The following is an 18,152-nucleotide window of genomic DNA, read 5'->3' on the forward strand; positions in this document are numbered from 1 at the left end:
AGGTGGTCATAATGTTATGCCTGGTCGATGTAACTGCAACTGACCGCATGACGTCTGTACTGCTGTAGTGACACTGTAATAAAGGTGCAATAAACTCTATTAATGTTTAATGTGTTATGTAGCATGTTATGTACAGTGTTATGTATGCGTGTGTTTGTATTTTTCCTCCTCACTACTGGTTATTACACAACACTTCACTACACAACACTTCTTGAACAGACATTTTAATTAATTAATAATTAATTAATTAATTATTATTATTATTACTATTATTAAAATAGGTGCATTTTCTCTCACAAAATAGTTGACACTAATAAAGTATATTTAAATCAATTTTCAAAAATGGTCGCACTTAAGATATTGTGATAAATTCCTTTCAAGCTACTTTAAACGTATTCATTAAACGTAGGGTGGCACACGTAAAAACTCTGTCATCCCTCAACATTGTGGAAATGAAAACAGTCTCCTTAGAGGAATGTCTTAAATCCATGTGCAATCCTCTAAGTGTCTCATTTGCCCAGTTTACCCAGGACAGGCTCTGAAACCCAGCAACCCCTACCAGGATAAAACAGTTACTGAAGATGAATGAATAAATGAGTGCTTTATGTCCAGTGTTGCTGCTTCACAGCGTTAGAGTCAATCAAGTGATCCGGTTACCGTGTGTATGGAGTTTTCATTAGTCTTCTCTGGTCTCTTATCACTTATAACAGGTGAGTGCCTGGTTTGGCTTATCTTTATTGCCCCAGGTGTAAATGAGTGCGCATGGTGCTGGGGTGTAATTCTCCCAGCGTTTCCAGGAACGTGATGCATGCATGCATGAAGATATAACAAAGGAATTTTGAATAGTTTTAAAACAGAGTGCCAATAATTCTGAAGTTGACTTTCTAATAAAACTGAACATATAAACATGATGGGCAGCACGGTGGTTTAGTGGTTAGCATGGTTGCCTCACAGCAAGAAGGTCCCAGGTTCGAACAGGCAGGGGCCTTTCTGTGTGGATGTTCTCCCCGTGCTTGCGTGGGTTTACTCTGGGTACTCCGGTTTCCTCCCACAGTCCAAAAACATGTCCATTAGGTTGTTTGGTAATTCTAAATTGCCCATAGGAGTGAGGGTGAGTGTGTGGTTGTCTGTCTATATGTGTGGCCTTGTGATGGACTGGTGACCTGTCCAGGGTGTACCCCTGTGTTTCACCCAATGTGTGCTGGGATAGGCTCCAGCAAATCCCCGTGACCCTAATTAGGAATAATGCGGGTATAGACGGATATAAACATGACGTCATTTAATTTTGTTAGACGTCTATTCGCGTCTACTACCACTAGGCGGCGATAGATTCCATCCGTGCGCTCCTAACCGAAAGCGCGGCGAAGAAGAAGAAAGAAGCAGACGCGGGAATTTGTGTTGACATCTTGTTTAGCGCGTTAGCTTTCTGCTATTTTCTGTTCTGGGGTCCGAGCAATACTGAAAGAAAAAAAAATCTCATTTATCCATAAGGGAGATGTTAACTGCGAAAACTGAGCCAGCTAGTCAGCTAAGGCTAGCTAGCTAACAATAGTATTGAAACCAATGAGTATCCATCGCTTAACGAAGCTAAGCTAAGCTAAGCTAAGCTAAGCTAAGCTAATAAGCTAGCGAATTTCCGAAGAACGCTTAAAGAAGTCTGAAGAATAAACACCACCGGCGCTGACGCCTTTCTCTTACAATGGATCGAAAGATGATGAATTTGGTCAGTAGCTAAACGCTGCTAGGAAAACGACTAGCCGAGTTAGCTTAGTTGTTAAGCTTTGTTCAAAACATCATGTTAAAAACATTAGCATTGTAAAGGCGGCTGAATGAAATACTGACGTAAATAAAGCACGGGCTAGTTCTGTATTAATGCGTGTATGGTTACATGGTACTAGATGATAGTAGATTTTATTTATTAATGATTTTCACTAACGTTGTTTATTTATTGTTTACAGTATGATTAAACATCACTGACTTCTTTAATGTTCTTGCAGGGGAGAGCCAAAAAGAAACTTCGTTACTTTCAGTCAGAGGAAAGGTCAGTGATTTGTTATTTTAGTAATGCATGGTGAGTCTCTGTTCTCGATGGAGTAAACAAAAACAAACGTGTGTGTGCGCGCGCGCTTGTGTGTGTGGGTGTGTCTTTTCCAGTACTCCATGTCAGCTGAAGATTAAAGATGTCTTTAGTATGAAAGACCTTGATAACATTTTTGATGATTTAGGTAAGTCCTGTTTATTTTATTCTTTCTTCTTCTGATTAATGATTATTTTTCTTCATTAGATTAATCGCATCAACACTTGTATGCAGAGGCATAACCCCCTTCGCTTTTCAAATATATTGTCAGATTATTTGGTGTTGGATTTCTGGAACATATTTAATTCCAATCGAATACCAAAACATCACAAGCAGCTGGCACTGACTTTGTGAAAACTGCCATCCTCTAGATTCTGTTCCAGGGACGCCGCTGCTTTCGCCGTTGCCCTCGCCGCTGCCCAAGAGCCCGGGGTTAGACGAGAAATATAAAGGAAGCCAATCACCAGTTAAGAAGACACCCTTAACTTTCAGAGGACAGATCAGTCCCCTCAAGGTGTGTAAGGTTTTTATTTGCTAAAGTTCATTACGCGAGCAGCACGGTGGCTAGCACTGTTGCCTCCTGGGTTCAAATCCGATTAACAGTGCGATTAACAGTGCAAGTGAGTGCAAGTGTGTGTGGTTGTCTGTCTATATGTGTGGCCCTGTGATGGACTGGTGACCTGTCCAGGGTGTACCCCTGCCTTTTGTGTGCTGGGATAGGCTCCAGCAGATCCCCAGGTATAGAAATTGGATGGAAATTCATTATGCAAAAATATACATGTCTCATGACTGTAGGAAAAAAAGAATAAACACCCCAATCATCATTTGGTCCAGAAAGGCATGCATAATATAGATGTTTGTAAGTATTAGTGAAGAGGGTGTGGCTAGGGACAATAACTGGTGCTTTCATTGCTGATATAATTGTGTCTAGAATCTTGTCAGAGATCTTATCATCTCATCTCAGGTTGCTATGATTTATCATTTAGTAAAGAGGATAACTAGTGATTAGAGTATGCATAATGTGATTATTCATGCTCTTTCAGGGTCAAAGAAGCCAATATTGGCTTTGTAAACAATGGGCGTCGTTTATCAGACAGGACGGATTTATGTGCATATTGTACGCACAACAGTTTACGGATGAAATGATCTTGTAGTTTACATGGATTACTGCACTTTTATATCTGGAACATACTGTTGAGTTCAAATTGCCTAGCACATGACCTTATCCAGAGAGACTTAAAGAAGCGTCTAACGGTCTCATCTTTTAATTCTTATCCCCAGGGTTCTGATGTTTTGTTAGCCGATGCTGACATTCAGGTGGATCATTTAAACAATAAAGGTAATAAAATTTTTCTAAGGCACGGTTTGTAAGGCTGCAGTTTTCATCCGTCTGTGTCAAACAGCTTTCACTTGTGCACTCCATTTTCTATACATGTCCTCCATCAGGAAGTCCGCTGGAAGAAATTGCTCCTATTAAGACCTCCAGTCCCATCGAGCTGTTGGCAGTCGAGCATATTACAGAGGATGCAGAAAAGCCCGAAACCTCTCCACTGCTCTTCGGCATCGAGGATGAGGAGCCAGTTGTGGGCGACTTGAGCAAACCCAAGATGAATCAGATATCAGAATCCCTAAAGGAGATTTCTCATGGGTGAGAATGTCAGAATTGGCTCTTTTGCAAAAGTTGATTGAAAAAAGTCTATTAGGTTTTACATTTTAAAACGTGTTTTGAAACAGGGACAGTGAATCATTGGTGTCTCCTCCGACACAACTGAAGTTTGGAAAGCAGACAAAACAGGATGATCTCGCAACAAGGTTAGTTAATTGAGTGTAAATTCATGGATTTGCTTATCTGTGCGTACAAGGCTTCACTTTATTCTCTCGTTCTGTTCAGCTCATCACCACAAAAAGCACCAGATCAAGGTTGCAAGACCCTGCAACAGTCGGAACCTGAGGAAGAGTTGCAAACGTGAGAGCTGGATTTCGTAGAAATGTTTAATAAACAAATGCTCATGAACAGTTTGTATCAGATAATTAATAAACCGACTTTCTCATGATGATTTATTTATTTTTGGTCATCAGGAATGGACGCGTAAGTTTATCTCCGGTAATTTTGATTCTAAAGCGTCAGCCTGAACCTCCTCCCGAGGAGCAACGTAATGTGCAGGTGCAGGAGGTGGCTGTGAGACAGTCGCTGTTCCAGAAAAAGCTCCGAAATTCCCTACAGCCTAAAGCCTCAGGGTAAGTCAGGTTTTTTTTTTTTTTTTGGTTTGCAGTGTGCAGTATAATATAACATGCAGTAAAAAGATAAAAAATTCCTTGCAACACAAATCCTACAACATGCTTGGAATATTTTGAACAGTGCAAAAATAGTGAATTCAAAATGTTCTAATTATTACATTACAGTATAACATGTTAGCTCCTCTTCTTGTTTTTGTAACAGCTAATTTAAGTTCCTAGAAAAATCATAAAAATGTCAGAGAATCCAATTGTGAGAATGACAGTTTAACAGATATTTTGATTCCCTGTAAGCCCCGCCCCTTCCTCGACACCTCAGATCAGTTTCTTGCTCTATTTTCTTTCTTGAAAGATGATGCGCTCTCACTTTTACTGCAGCTTCTACTTTCTGCAGTGGTCTGTGATTCATGACAAGGGGGTATTATATATTAAATAATGATGTAATTTAAAAGCGGCCTTTTAATGCCATGAATTATTACTTTTACATTCTGCCCTTTCTTTGTGACCTTCCCTGAGTATGAAACGCGATTAAATTCCCTTTAATTATAAGTTTCAGGAAACAGGATACCGTGAAACAACCAGCTTGTGCTCCTTCACCCATCGATCCCGAGGAAGACTTCATGATCCTGGAAGATGACAGTCCTATTCGCTTCACAATTCCCAGGAAGACTGAGACTAAAGAAAAGTCTGCACCGGAGAGCGGGCCCGTAGTGCCGCATTCAAAAGAGAAAGCTTCTGCAAAGGAGACCGAAGAAGCTGAGAATCTCGAAGACGGACCCAAAAAGAAAAGAAAGGCAAAGCGTGGAAGGGCTAGTGATATTTCCACTAAAGATGCCATGGTTCAGTCAGCTCCAAAAGAGAACGAGGATCAAGTCGACGAAGACGTGGGAGGTGGAGAACAGATCTGTCTTTCTCCAGATACCAATCAAGATGCTGATATACCTGATTCCGTACCACTTGGTAAGAATGGCTAGTGTGTGAGTCTGAATCAGAGCAAAACAGAGTAATTTGGTTGGGATTTGGTTTACACTGCGTTTAATTAAACCATCTGAGCTAGGATAAATAAGGTATGCAGGAGAAGGCAAACTCTCTTAATTTTTTTATTGGCTTAAAATATGGAGACAGAATTATTTAGAAACATACCTCAAGGAAAAGCACAGAGAACAGTGCTAAACAAATGATCTTTTTGAAATTTTGTTTTTGTTTACGGTAACAGGTAAAAAGGTACCAAAACGCAAATCCTCCAAGACTGTACAGCAATGCAACAAAGATGGTCATGATGTTGGTGCCAAAATTCCAGCCGAAAAACCTAAAGCTAAAACAAAGAAATCTGCTAAATTGGCCTCCAGTACTGATACAGAGGAGGAAGAACCTGTGTCAAGTGTGAAGAATAAACCCTTTAAAATAAAATTTGCCTTTAAGGCAGGCAGATATGCGTCTACAGGTTTAAGCTCTGCAAAACCAAAGAAACCAGATGAGAGCAGGAGTACGATAAAGAATAAGAAAAGGGTTAAAGAGCAGGATCATGTGGCTGAGGTGCAAAATCACACTGAACCAACACCGGACCCTGCTGAGCAACCAGAGGTTCAGAGCCCGAGCACAGGTATGGCAATAATAATGATAGAATTTACTTTAAATCTAAACATTTTCACAAACATTGTTATTTTTGGTAATCATTTTTTTAACCCTATTCTATACATTTTAATAAAATGTCTTAAATAATCAATCTGTTATTCTCTTATTTTTTTATTTTTATTTTTATGTACCAGTTAAAAAAGCAAATAAAGAGCCTGCATCAAAACAGGGTGCTCCAAAGAAGCCTCAAAAGGTAAAGAAGACAGAGAAAACAAAAGAAATCTTAAAAAGCAAGGAGCTTGTGCCTGAGCCTGATGTTTCTGCAGAAACCTCTGTGACCAGCAAGAGAAAGAGAAAACCACCCGGGGAATGGTGGCTCACACAACACGATGAAAACTATGTGCAGGAGCATCAAGAGTCTTCCCAAGAGCTCAAACCCAGAAAAAAAACTCAAAAGAAAGCTCCAGTATTAACAGACTCGCCCGAGCAAGAGTTAGCTACAACTTCTCAGGAAATCCAGCACAAGCCTGTTCCTGTTCAAAAACTGCCCAAAAAGGTGAAGTCGTCCCAGGCAGCTAAATCTCAGTCTAATCCTGCTGGTTCCTCGAAAAATCCTAAATCAGCAGGTGGCAGACGGAAACCAAAGTCACGAGCTCAAGAGCAGCGTGAAATGACGCCAGCTCTCACGGATGAAGAAGAGGCAAGAGATAATGAGGTTTCAGGGCAGCTCAGTCCGGTGGCATGTGGTCAACTTCTTAGACAGTGCAGTCTAACTCCAGGTAAGTACACAAAGCATTTTTCTTTGCTAATTTTGCTTCAGCCTGTCCTAACCTCGACGACTGCTTGTGTATTTTGAATGGTTCAGTGATTTATCTTTATTTAGGAATTTATATTTATAAATATACATTGACTATTTCCTTACAGGAGATAAAAGGGTGTTTGATAATATCTACACACGGGAAGTTCATAGTAGATCAGCTCAGAAACGTTCTCCACTGCAACTTGATGCGGTGGAAAGTGTTCCCGTAAAACGCCAGAGAAAACCACCCCAGAACTGGTGGGAGGTTTCACAGTCTCAGGAACCTGTCCAGAAGTCTCTGTCTCCACGAACTTCTTCTCCGCAAACATCCAGACCAGAGATGGGCCCTCCGCGCAGTGCCTTTCCTCAGATGGCCAGTTTACATAAGGCAGTGGGCCGTGGTCAGAAAAAAAATAAAACGAATATGATCAACACTCCAAAGTCAGTCAAAAGATCATTGGCCACATTTGATGCCATATATGACTCTGGGAAACCAGGCCTGTCTACAGAGAGAGGGCGAGGAGCCAAGCAGAAGGGCCGCAGGAACCTGCTACACTCTCTGGAGGATCAGTCAGAGCAGTCCAGCGAGAACATCCAGAACGACTGTCAGCTGCAGGCTAGCAGCCACGCTACCTTTGACGTGTGCGTGAGTGGTGAGTCCAGTGCTGCTTGGAGGAAATGTAATCCTCGGCCATCAAGTGGATCTAACAGAGCATCTGATTAGTAAGTTGCTTAAAAAAAACATACCCAGTGGTATTAATCACTCTGTACTCAGATTCATGACGTTTTTTTTTTTTTTTCGCGGCTTAGCGACATCGCTTTCAAAAGTGGTCCTTCATCATTAATTGAGCTGGAACGATATGAAGAGCATGAGGACGCTGGTAAGTGGTAGATAATTAGCCTGAATATATATTTTGCTAATTAGAGGTATTCATAGTGTGGAGTGTGCCCAACTGCAGTGTTGGGGAGGGATGGTTAAAGGGTGAGGTGGAATATGTTGTGTCAGATCTGCTATCTTTCATACATTTTTGTGTGTGAACAGCAGAGCATGCTGAAATGTACACCAAAATGGCTGCCTTTTTAAACATTGTAATGTTTACACTATATTGCTGTGATTTTCAGAATTGCCATCGTCTAGGATAATTTCTCAAACCCGATTCACACCGCGTGTTCTGTCTGACTGTGATCTGTGTGGCCCTCCACTAAAGCCTATTGTTCTCGATAACGAAGACTGGGATAACCTCTGTGTTTGGTTCACACATATCTGGCCAAACACTTCAAAAGGTAAATTCTCATTGTGGTTATTCAGATATAGATATTCTAGGTGTAACGTGGCGTAAGCAGCAATGGAATAACACAAGTGAATTATTATTGTTGCATGTTAAAGAACTTCATTTATGCGGTTTTATTAACACAAGTTCATATTCTACTTCTAGATAGTAAAGGTATCAGCCCAGATGACTTCCACTGGCACAGTCATGCCGGACGAGCCATGGGTCATATGATTGACCTTCAAAACAACACATTCTCAAGTGGCAAGATTTTATTAGGCTCGTATATGAAGAAACCTGCTCAGATGGATCTTAATGCAGTTACTGTAAGTGTGTGTGTGTGTGTGTGTCTGAGTAACACCATGTTATTGTTATCGTTGTATTGAGTACATGATCAGAGGTGATTATGCTTTTCATCAGATATAGAAATTTCTTTGCCCTTTTTTTAGGTATTTAATGTAGCATCGAGTTGTGTGCGGGTGGAAATCGATGGTGCCAAGGAGGTCTACAATTCGGGACAAACGTTTATGACGCCTTGTGGTAAAAAAAAACAAAACAAACAAACTAAGATGTAATGTATCCTATGTTGCCAAAAGTATTGGGATGTCTGCCTTTATATGCACATGAATATAATAATATAATGTGGAGTTGGCTCACCCTTTGCAGCTATAACAGCTTCAACTCTTCTGGGAAGGCTTTCAACAAAGTTTAGAAGTGTGTTTTTGGGAACTTTTAACCATTCCTCTAGAAGTGCATTTGTGAGGTCAGACACTGATGCTGGACGAGAAGGCCTGGGTCATAGTCTCTGCTCTAATTTTAATTCTAATTCAAAGGTGTTCTATCAGGTTGAGGTCAAGACTCTGTGTAGGCCAGTCAAGTTCCTCCACACCAAACTCTCTCATCCATGTCTTTATAGACTTTGCTTCATGTACTGGTATGCAGTCATGTTGGAACAGGAAGGGGTCATCCCTAAACTGTTCCCACAAAGTTGGGAGCATGAAATTGTCCAAAATGTCTTGGTATGCTGAAGCATTAAAATTTCCTTTCACTGGAGCGAATATGCTGAGCCAAAACAACCCCTGAATTCAATGATTTGGAGGGGTGTCCCAAAACTTTTGGCATTGTAGTGTGTTTGGTTGACTTCAGCACAATTAATATGTTTTTTGTTTTTTTAATATTCTTCTCATGTGTCTTCACTAGGGCAATCATATAGCATTCTCAACATGTGCCAGGAGCCTGCTGTTTTGTGGTACCACAGGATGTTACCAAATCACACAATGAACTGAAATGGCAAGAAGCATGACTGCAGGAAATCATGTCCTTTGGTACAAGTGTTGTATGGATATGATGAGGCTAAAATATTGGATGTTGTAACATGATGTAAATATATTGTAGTTTTTTGGATGTGGATTTGAAATAGCCTAACAGGCTTAGTGTTTGCCTTTAGAGGGACAGTTTTTTAAAATGTATATAGCACTGTAGCCCCATTACAGATGATAAAAGAAAAGGAAATATGATTCTCATTGTTCAACTTGTTATTTAAAGCTGTTTTTACTACAAGGCAGAGATTTTGATGCAGTGTCCCTTCAAAATGTCAAATAAATGAACTTGTCAGTAGGGGGCATTGTATCATAATGCATGTCTCCTTCAGTCCTTGGTTGAAAAAAAAAAATCCAGTGATAATCCGGATGTTTGGAGACATATACGTTGGAGGAATCCTGATTACCCGTTGGCATCAGTATGTATTGGGCGTTGAGCACATGAACGTTATAAGTATTCGTTTCTAAACACAAATCAGTGATGAATCTGCATTGAAATGTGTTCTATTAGAAATTCTTAAGCTGCCACCGTTTGCTTCACATGCTTGTGAACTGTCCACTGGACCCATGTGATTCGCCTGGGATCATGCTTCGATCACGCGACTTCCAATGCAAAAATCAAACAAAAGCGGCTGATCATCATGCTGTAAAATCACTTTAGGTGATGCCTGTGCACATACAAGGAGTCCTTATCCAGATGTAGGATGCATTTTCAGCAATTTGCAGTTGTTGCTAATACAGATGTGTTTAAAAGACTCCTGTATCCAGAGAGAGAGAGAGAGAGAGAGAGAGGCAGTCCTGTTATGGTCATGTTCAGCTGAATTTAGCGCCTTGTTTATGCTGACATTAAGCCTGCTTAGACATTACGTGAGCTGCTCAAAAGTGTTAAGACAAATTAGAAATTGACAGCGAGAGATGTAATAACGACACACATTATAGGATTTCATTTAAGGTAAACACAATGCCAATCAGTATTAATTTGATATCTTAATCCCCTGCCCACCCAGGATGTTTTTCATATGTGAGCAATGTGGCACATGGCCAGCTAATTCTTAACATTTTATTAGAAGTTTTCTAAATACAATCAAGGGATTAAACAGTTCTGTGAGTGTGTCCTGTTATTGGGACATAACCACTAGGGTGTGGGAGTACCGTCATTTCTATTCATTTATAGTTACATTTAATCTTTCAGAATGTACATGAAGTTAGTTCTTCCTATCATTTGCGTCTGTCCCTTACCAGCTTTCTGTTTTTCTTTCTTTTGAACAAATGCAGATTGTGGTGTTTCAGGAAAGCACAAAGCTTTCTGTCCTTAAGACTGTCCTGTACTGGAAACCATAAAAGTAACAGTTTTACTGCTGATACTGGAGATTTCTTCCAAAAATGTTATCAGTGTCTCCTCCCCAAACAAACAAGAAAATCCTCCCATAGCAAGAGTACTTTTTTCCCCCCCATTATGCATTGCGTATGTCATTGTGTAAGTTGTTGCTATAGAAACGATAGCATCTTAGAATGACCACATATAAATATCCACACCATTTGACCAATTATAATAGAGAATTCAGCAGTGCTGTGGTGTAATCTGAAGTAACAGACCTTCCACCCTTTTGTTTTATAAAGAAGTTAAAATTCCTCAGCAAATTCTGAGTGCTGTTTTGTTACGAGTCGGCCGTTTGGATCAGTGGCACATCGCTACACATTCCAACGTTTGCCGGGTTGAGTAACAAGGATCTGAACGATATCAGCAGACTGTTTCCTTGATGTATTTTTTTGTTTTATCTTGAAGCCTTACTGGGTTTTAAAGAGAGCAGCTAAAGCCTAGAAAAGATCAGAGCAAAAGAACGAGAGGATAAATCTCTTCTCTAAAGCGAGTGCCAACCGGCTGCCTGGAGTCAGGTATCGAATAGAATGAGCGTTGATTTTTCTACGGTTTCAGTCTGCTGTCAGTCTGGATAAGGCTAACGCCAATAAAAATAGCTAACCTTTGACCCTCATTTGTTAACGCTAACCATGGACTATTCCAAAGGTTATGATGTAAATGCGTGACCTTTCTGGGCCTACATACTCACTCACAAATACCTGCAGCTCTTGTCATCATGTTTCTCCTGGCCTTTGCTTTCAGCTAAACATCTGTGTTTAGGAAAGAGTTTTAAGAACAGCCTGTAAAAGAGAACTTTATCTGTAGATCAAGACATAAAATGAAAGAAAATGGTTTTCCTGATGCAAACAGAATCCTCAAATCAAGCGTGTTCTTAGAAGTACACCAAAGCAGCATAATGCTTTAAGTTACAGGCTCCTGGCAGCACTGATTAGTGTGTTCTCTCATTTTCAGACAATGTGGCAGGCGGGAGTTAAGCGTAGATGAAGGCGATGGGAGAGGAGGATGAGAAATTGGCTTAGCGAGGCAGTCAGGAGGTGAAAAAAGCTCAAAGGAAGACGCTCCACATCTTTATCCTCCCTGATACTTTTCTCCTCATGTCTTTGTGAGATCAAACCCAGGTACTTAGGCAGTAATGGAAACCATTATCACTTCATCCTGTGCTGGAAATAGTTTACACTGAAGTTTGGCAGAAAGCTGTAGTTAAGGTGTGGTAGGAAATTGGGAGCAAATGTGGCAAAATAATTAGTTTCACAACACACAATTACATTTTTTATTTTTCGGTTTGTTGGCATCAACAAAACAGAAACATTGATTAAACTTATTCAAGAAGGGTTCCATGTGAGGCTGGTAAGATTTCTATACCCTATAGCCAAAAGTTTATGGACACCTGACCATCACACCCATATGTATTTGGCAAACATCCCATTCCAGATTTAGTTATAAACTCAGTTATAACTTAGTAATAAGCTCCACTCTGCTGGGAAGGCCATCCATTTCCACTAGATGTTGGAGTGGGATTTTATGTTCATTCAGCCACAAGATCATTAGAGGTCAGGTACTGATGTTGGGGTCTGGGGTGCAGTCAGTGTTCAGTGGGGTTGAGTCAAAGTCAGGGCTCTTTACAGGACACTCAGGTTTTTAACACACTATATCTTCACAGAGCTTGCACAAAGTTTGTGGTAACAGTTTGAGGAAGAAGGACATATAAGTATGTTGGTCAGGGATGCACACGTTTGGTCACATGGTGTCAACTTTAGCTATTGCGGATATGAAGTTACCTATGTCAGGTGTCAAAGAATGTTATATTAGTTGAAGAGAAGTTGTTTAAAATGTACAAAAAAATATAAAGTAATAATAAAACAAATTGATTTCTTTTAGTGCCTATTTTTCCAGTTTTATGAGAGTAACAGAAAAGTAAAAGCTGAATTCATTCATTCATGGTCAGAAAGCATTTTATCCTGTTCAGGGTTGTGGTGGATCCAGAGTCTGCTCTGAAGATGCGTCATACGGTATGAATCATTTAAAAATCTGATTAAAAACATTTTTTTGAAGGTCAAAATGAGAAGTAGAGAAGTAAACAAATAAACATTCAGTAGTAGTACTTAAGTAGAGTTACACTAGGAATTGTCCACCGCTGCCAAAATACTGACGGCTCGGAAAAGCCTATTGTTGTGCGGTTCCACAGGATAACAAGACCACAGCATCATTTTGATCTTATCCTCCTGATTCCCTGAGCTGTTTCCTTGCACTGAATTTTTAGTGTCACTGAATGATGCTAGAAATTATTATTGCTTCATTTTCAGGCTACTGCTTTCAGTTACTGAAACAGTAACTGTTACAGTTTGTGTGTATGTGTGTGTGTGTGTTGGCTCTCAGGCTATATATTCCTGCCCTCATTTTTGCAAAGCAGCGGCGCTTTGGCATCTCCAAGTGTAAATGTTATCGTGCAAAACTGACCTTGACCAATATGTGTTCCATGAGTTCCCTTTATTGTTTTCCGTCACCCTTCAGGCCCAGCCTACAGCAGCCTCGTCTATCAGCCTGTCCGGAACTCATTAAAAACACATTAGCCATGTAAGGAGCTTTATTTTCAAACTGTCTTTACTTATACATCATATGTAAACGACACAGCTCTGAACAAACAAAGGAAATGGTCAGGCCCATAATGTAAATGGAGTTCATTTGTTCCAGCACGTGAAGCTCTTCTCAAAGCCGTGGTGAGAACTGCGAAGGAAATCTCACATTAATAAATGCCACTCAAGCATTCAGCCTGCCTTTAAAAACTCAATATTCTTTATTATTTCACCACATCCGAATATCTTATGCAGCTATCTAACACTCTCTTAGCCATCTCTAACGAAAAACTAATGGCTGGTGTCCAAAAAATTGTACCTGCTTTACTTTTACAGCATGCTGGTGGAACAGACTGTAGTGAATGTAAATCTGGAGGTTATCGAGGGTGGTAATAAGGTGCACGGTGGAAATGCTCCTCTTTTTTTTAAACAGCGTTTTGTTTCCAGGAATGGTTAATTAGGCAGAAAGTTCAAGAGGTGCAAAGAACATAGCCGTGAGCTAATTAAAGCTGGTTTATATTAGCCTCATATACTGTTTTACGTTTGCGGGAATTAGCCCTTAGTTTGTTAAAATGTTGTTTATCACTTAATAAATGACAAGTTTTGTGAATTATGAAAATTAGACATTTAGGACTGTCGTAAATGAGCAATGCAAAAAGGGCTCCTACATCCTAAGGCGCTGAAGCAAACATCCCCCGTGCCGCTCGGTCTAATTAAAACTGCAAAAACAGCAGTGAGCGGGAGTGAATTTCCTGGGTTGTTTGGGATGAATGCTTTTCGTCACGACTTTGACGGGACTTCTAAGAAGACTGAAAGAGCCCTGGGTCTATTTGTCAACCCTAGGAACCTGTATTATTTTCCCAGCGTGTCATATTGAAAATATAAACGAAGCAAAGATTTGCATAAAATTTTCCACTCTAACGTACGAAATAAATGTTTTTGTCTAGGTACGATCGTCCGAAACGTGTTCTTCCATGCTCCTTACTGTGCCATTATTTACGTGGTGCTGGAGGTGATGCTCCTGAAGGAAAGTGACTTTCTGGGCTAATCTCTGTTTTTCCAAGGCTCCGGTGACAATCGATTTCCTATAGCTGTCAGCTACAAGCTGCTGCTCAGAACCGGTGTGAATGTCACGCTTGCGATTGCTCGTTAACGGAAACCAGAAACCTGCTATGCATGTCAGAATCTCACTGAGCTGGTAACGTTTCTTTTTTTCAGCAGTCTCTCCTGATAAATTGTTACCAGAGCCTGTTTAGATTGCTCGTGTGTTTGATACTGGGTGAACACTTAGAGCCTGATAACGGACACTCGAGATTTGTTCACTCCCTCGTGTGCTGCGACGTGCTGGGGGTGATGAGCCGTCTGACTCGAGCTGTCACTTTCATTTGCAACGCTCCAACTGTGGGTCCTGGGAACTTGGTGGACAGATGTAGTATCTGCTTTGCCTGCTTCAGTAACTCCATCAAATGAGGCGTCTGCTGTGATGTATGCCTAGCCACAGGGGCAGCTGGGAAATGAGCATGTGCACAGCAGATCCTCAGGTGTGAGGAAGGCAGGTCTGGAATGTACAAACACTCAGTTATGGATCGCTGTTGTCTTTGGAAATATTCTTTAGTTTCGTTGTTTATGTAGAACTCAACCGTTTTCGGACCGACGAACGTTCGGACAACTGTTTCCTCAGTTGAGTCGTTTTCTATGGAGGAGATTGGATTTCAGAGTGAAATGAAATCGCATGATTGTTTTTCATCAGTCACATGCAGAAAACAAACCACACTGAAAAGCAGTATATTTCACTATGTAACTGGTCTTGAGCTTATCCTAATGTTCAAAAGTTGTTTGCGTCACAGGAAAGCCAAAGCGAAGCCAAACGAAGCAAGTTTACAAATTTTTGTTCAGTCATTGAAAGCTGAGAGCTATCAACCCACGATACCAACATTGCCTTCGTTATGCATTCAAAAGCTGGGTGATTTTTCAGGTGTTTTTTTGTTGTTGACAGATTGGTGGCATGGGTGGTCCGTTCTATTTTTAGCCCAAGTTTGGTGTCACGACTTCCTGTGAGGACCCTTGACATGGAATGCTTGACTTGGGTCAGTTCTTTGTAAGCAGCCATACAGTTTACATACACTACGTATTGGTCATATCGGTCCTATTTATGGGTGGCTGGAACGGATTATCTACATTTACATTATTATTTCTTATGGGAAAATTTATTTGAATGCACATTTTCACCGTAGGAACTTGCCTTCGTATGCCGAGGTTTTACTGTATAGATTACTGGAATATAAAGGTTTCACTGACTGACCGAAGGAATGTTCAGTTAATCAAAACGATCATTTGTTTACATTTCATCTTAACCCCTGCAGCTCGTTTCTTGTATAACAAACCCTGAGTTCACATGTTTCCCCTTTGTTAAGCCAACTCGTACTCGTACATTTCTTTTCAAATGCCACATGTGGTATGATAGAGCAGTTCTACACGATCTGCCGGATGCATTGCTCATTATACAGCCAGAGTCAGAATCTGACCTGGCATCCAGCAGGAGCTTATTTTTAGAATTGTTTTTCACACCACCACTGAAACCTGGGACATTTTTATGTTGTGACATTATTATTAATATTATTATTATTATTATTTTATTTTCTCATGAATTTGTTGTGCATATTATAAGACATCAGGCCACAAGAGTGGACGGTTTTCATACACTTGGCTCTGTTGTTGTAAGATGTCATAACTATCACATAAGTAAAACAAGTGCAAGACCAACATAACTCTGCCTTTAGAGCAGGGGTGTCCAATCTTATCCGCAAAGGGCCGGTGTGGGTGCAGGCTTTCATTCCAGCTGAGCAGAAGCCACACCTGAGTCTACTGAAAGTCAAGATCAGTTGATTAGCCAGTTGGAATCAGGTGTAGCTTCTGCTTGGTTGGAATAAAAACCTGCACTCACACCGGCCCTTTCTGGATAAGATTGGACACCCCTGCTTTAGAGTGAAAATGATTTTTCTCCATGTGGCTGAGAGATTGGTCACTAATGTGCATTCCTGATTTAATTATGTTGCTGGTAGTCAATAACTAATGCAACGGATATCTTTTTTTCCTGTCGTAAATCCATTTAGCAACATGATCAAAACAGCTAATATTTTTAACCCGTGTAAACGAGCTAGCAAAATGATTTGCCTATAATATTGATGGTTAAAAGGCTTATTTGACTGATCGATCAAGTTGTAGCGTAGTAGATTCAGTGGGATCATCAAATATCAGAATGTTGCTTATGAATCATTTGAAAGACTGGAGATGGAATGAAATTTGTTTCATTCAGCTGTTTGTTATCTAAAAAAGAATTGAATTGAAGCCATGCTAGTTACTTTATTAACGTTCTCATGGTGTATAAATGCTCATGTCACGTCACTTAAAGGAACCTTGATCTAACGCACATTGTATCATTAATTAATCAGAGGTAATGGGATTATCATGTAATGAAAGACTCTTGTTAGAGAAGCCATGATCATTATGGGAAACAGTGATCTGTATCCCCCAAACACAGGCAATATCTCTGCTCATCTGAATTCATATTAATAATGAAATGTCATAAAACCCTTGAGTCAGAAGGCCACCGACTGACATAAGTGCTCAGAGAGCTTCCTTATTGAAGAAGTCCAGTATGTCCAGTGATACGATCTCCCTCTGATATTTCATTCGTCCCTTGTCTCATTTAATTCCACTGACGAGTTCAATCAAGGTTTCTAATTAACGCACTTTCGAAGGAACTAATTAAAAAGAGATGGAATGTACAGGTGAGGACTGATGACTATAAAGACCACAAAAAAGACAAGTACCAGCGGGATTAAACCTTTTTAAAGCTACTTCTAGACATCCGTAACCACACAAACTTCTTTAATGGAGTCTTTTGTAAGTTTTAGAGCAGCCTACTGCCTGCGAAGTAAAACTACTGTTGCTAAAAGATTACTGACAAGCCATTTATCTTGTCTTCTTCTTGCCAAACTCCTTCTAAACAAAATGGACAGAACTGAACAGCTCTGTTCGGTCCGGGTGTGGAGCTGATTTCTGGGCCAAAAAATGTAAAGAGAAGAAATTAACTGGATTGCAAGGAGTATTGTGTATCACTGTTTTTCTTTAACTGTCCAGTTTCTGTGACCACTGTAGCCTCGGATTCCAGGCTTTGACACACTTTGTGTTCTGAGATGCTTTTCGGCTCACCGTGGTTGTAAAGAGTGGTTATTTTCATTCAGCTCAAGTCATCCTTCTTTGATTTCTCTCCTCAACAAGATGTTTTTAATTGCAGCTCAGTAGATGTTTTTCTGTTCAGTAGATACTGTTGTATGTGAAAATCCCAAAAGATTAGCAGTTTCTAAAATACTCTGACCAGCCCATCTGACACAAGCAACCCTGCCAGTCCCTGAGATCACATCTTTCCCTAATCTATCTAATCTTTAATATGAACATTAACCGAAGCTCTTGCCCTGTTTCTGCATGATTTCACGAACTGCGCTGCTTCCACGCAATCACCTGACCGGAATTATTGCGCAAATGCACCGGCGTTCCTAATAAAGAGGACAGCAAGCGTAGGCTTTAATCTGCCGCATATTAAAAATGTCCCTCTGGACTAGCTTATGGTACAAGCAGTGTCTTTGATTTGTTGTATTATTCTCTTCTTTTATCCTCGTGTCATAAGCAAGCGGTCGATTTTTATTGTCGAAGTGGCTAAATTCGGCATGCTGGCTGGGTGCCGTGTTCCTAATGCATTCAGCAGTCGATCCGGGAGCCTCTCAGACCTTAAACGGCACGTCCGATATCCTGTGCTCTTTGTGATCAAGCAGCCAATTAACGTAAAAGCTTCAGGGAACTTCTCACTGCAGCGATAGTGACATCTTGCAGCGCAATATGGAACACAGCCCATTATTGTG

General features: G+C 40.4%; 1 protein-coding gene across 1 annotated transcript; it reads left to right on the forward strand.

Annotated features, from left to right (window-relative positions):
• The first annotated feature begins 1,355 nt into the window (after positions 1 to 1,355).
• On the forward strand, positions 1,356 to 12,460 carry si:ch211-161h7.4 (serine/arginine repetitive matrix protein 1). The gene is made up of 18 exons (XM_058376856.1): positions 1,356 to 1,723; positions 1,998 to 2,041; positions 2,155 to 2,225; positions 2,449 to 2,591; positions 3,359 to 3,416; positions 3,524 to 3,725; positions 3,812 to 3,889; positions 3,969 to 4,043; positions 4,157 to 4,315; positions 4,863 to 5,272; positions 5,529 to 5,915; positions 6,082 to 6,666; positions 6,812 to 7,409; positions 7,497 to 7,567; positions 7,809 to 7,970; positions 8,123 to 8,283; positions 8,407 to 8,497; positions 9,158 to 12,460. The coding sequence occupies exons 1-18, from the start codon at positions 1,700 to 1,702 to the stop codon at positions 9,241 to 9,243; spliced, it is 3,405 nt and encodes a 1,134-aa protein (XP_058232839.1). The 5' UTR covers positions 1,356 to 1,699; the 3' UTR covers positions 9,244 to 12,460.
• The last annotated feature ends 5,692 nt before the right edge of the window (positions 12,461 to 18,152 follow it).

This window comes from Hemibagrus wyckioides, linkage group LG23 (genome assembly GCF_019097595.1).
Source record: "Hemibagrus wyckioides isolate EC202008001 linkage group LG23, SWU_Hwy_1.0, whole genome shotgun sequence".
Taxonomy (NCBI): domain Eukaryota; kingdom Metazoa; phylum Chordata; class Actinopteri; order Siluriformes; family Bagridae; genus Hemibagrus; species Hemibagrus wyckioides.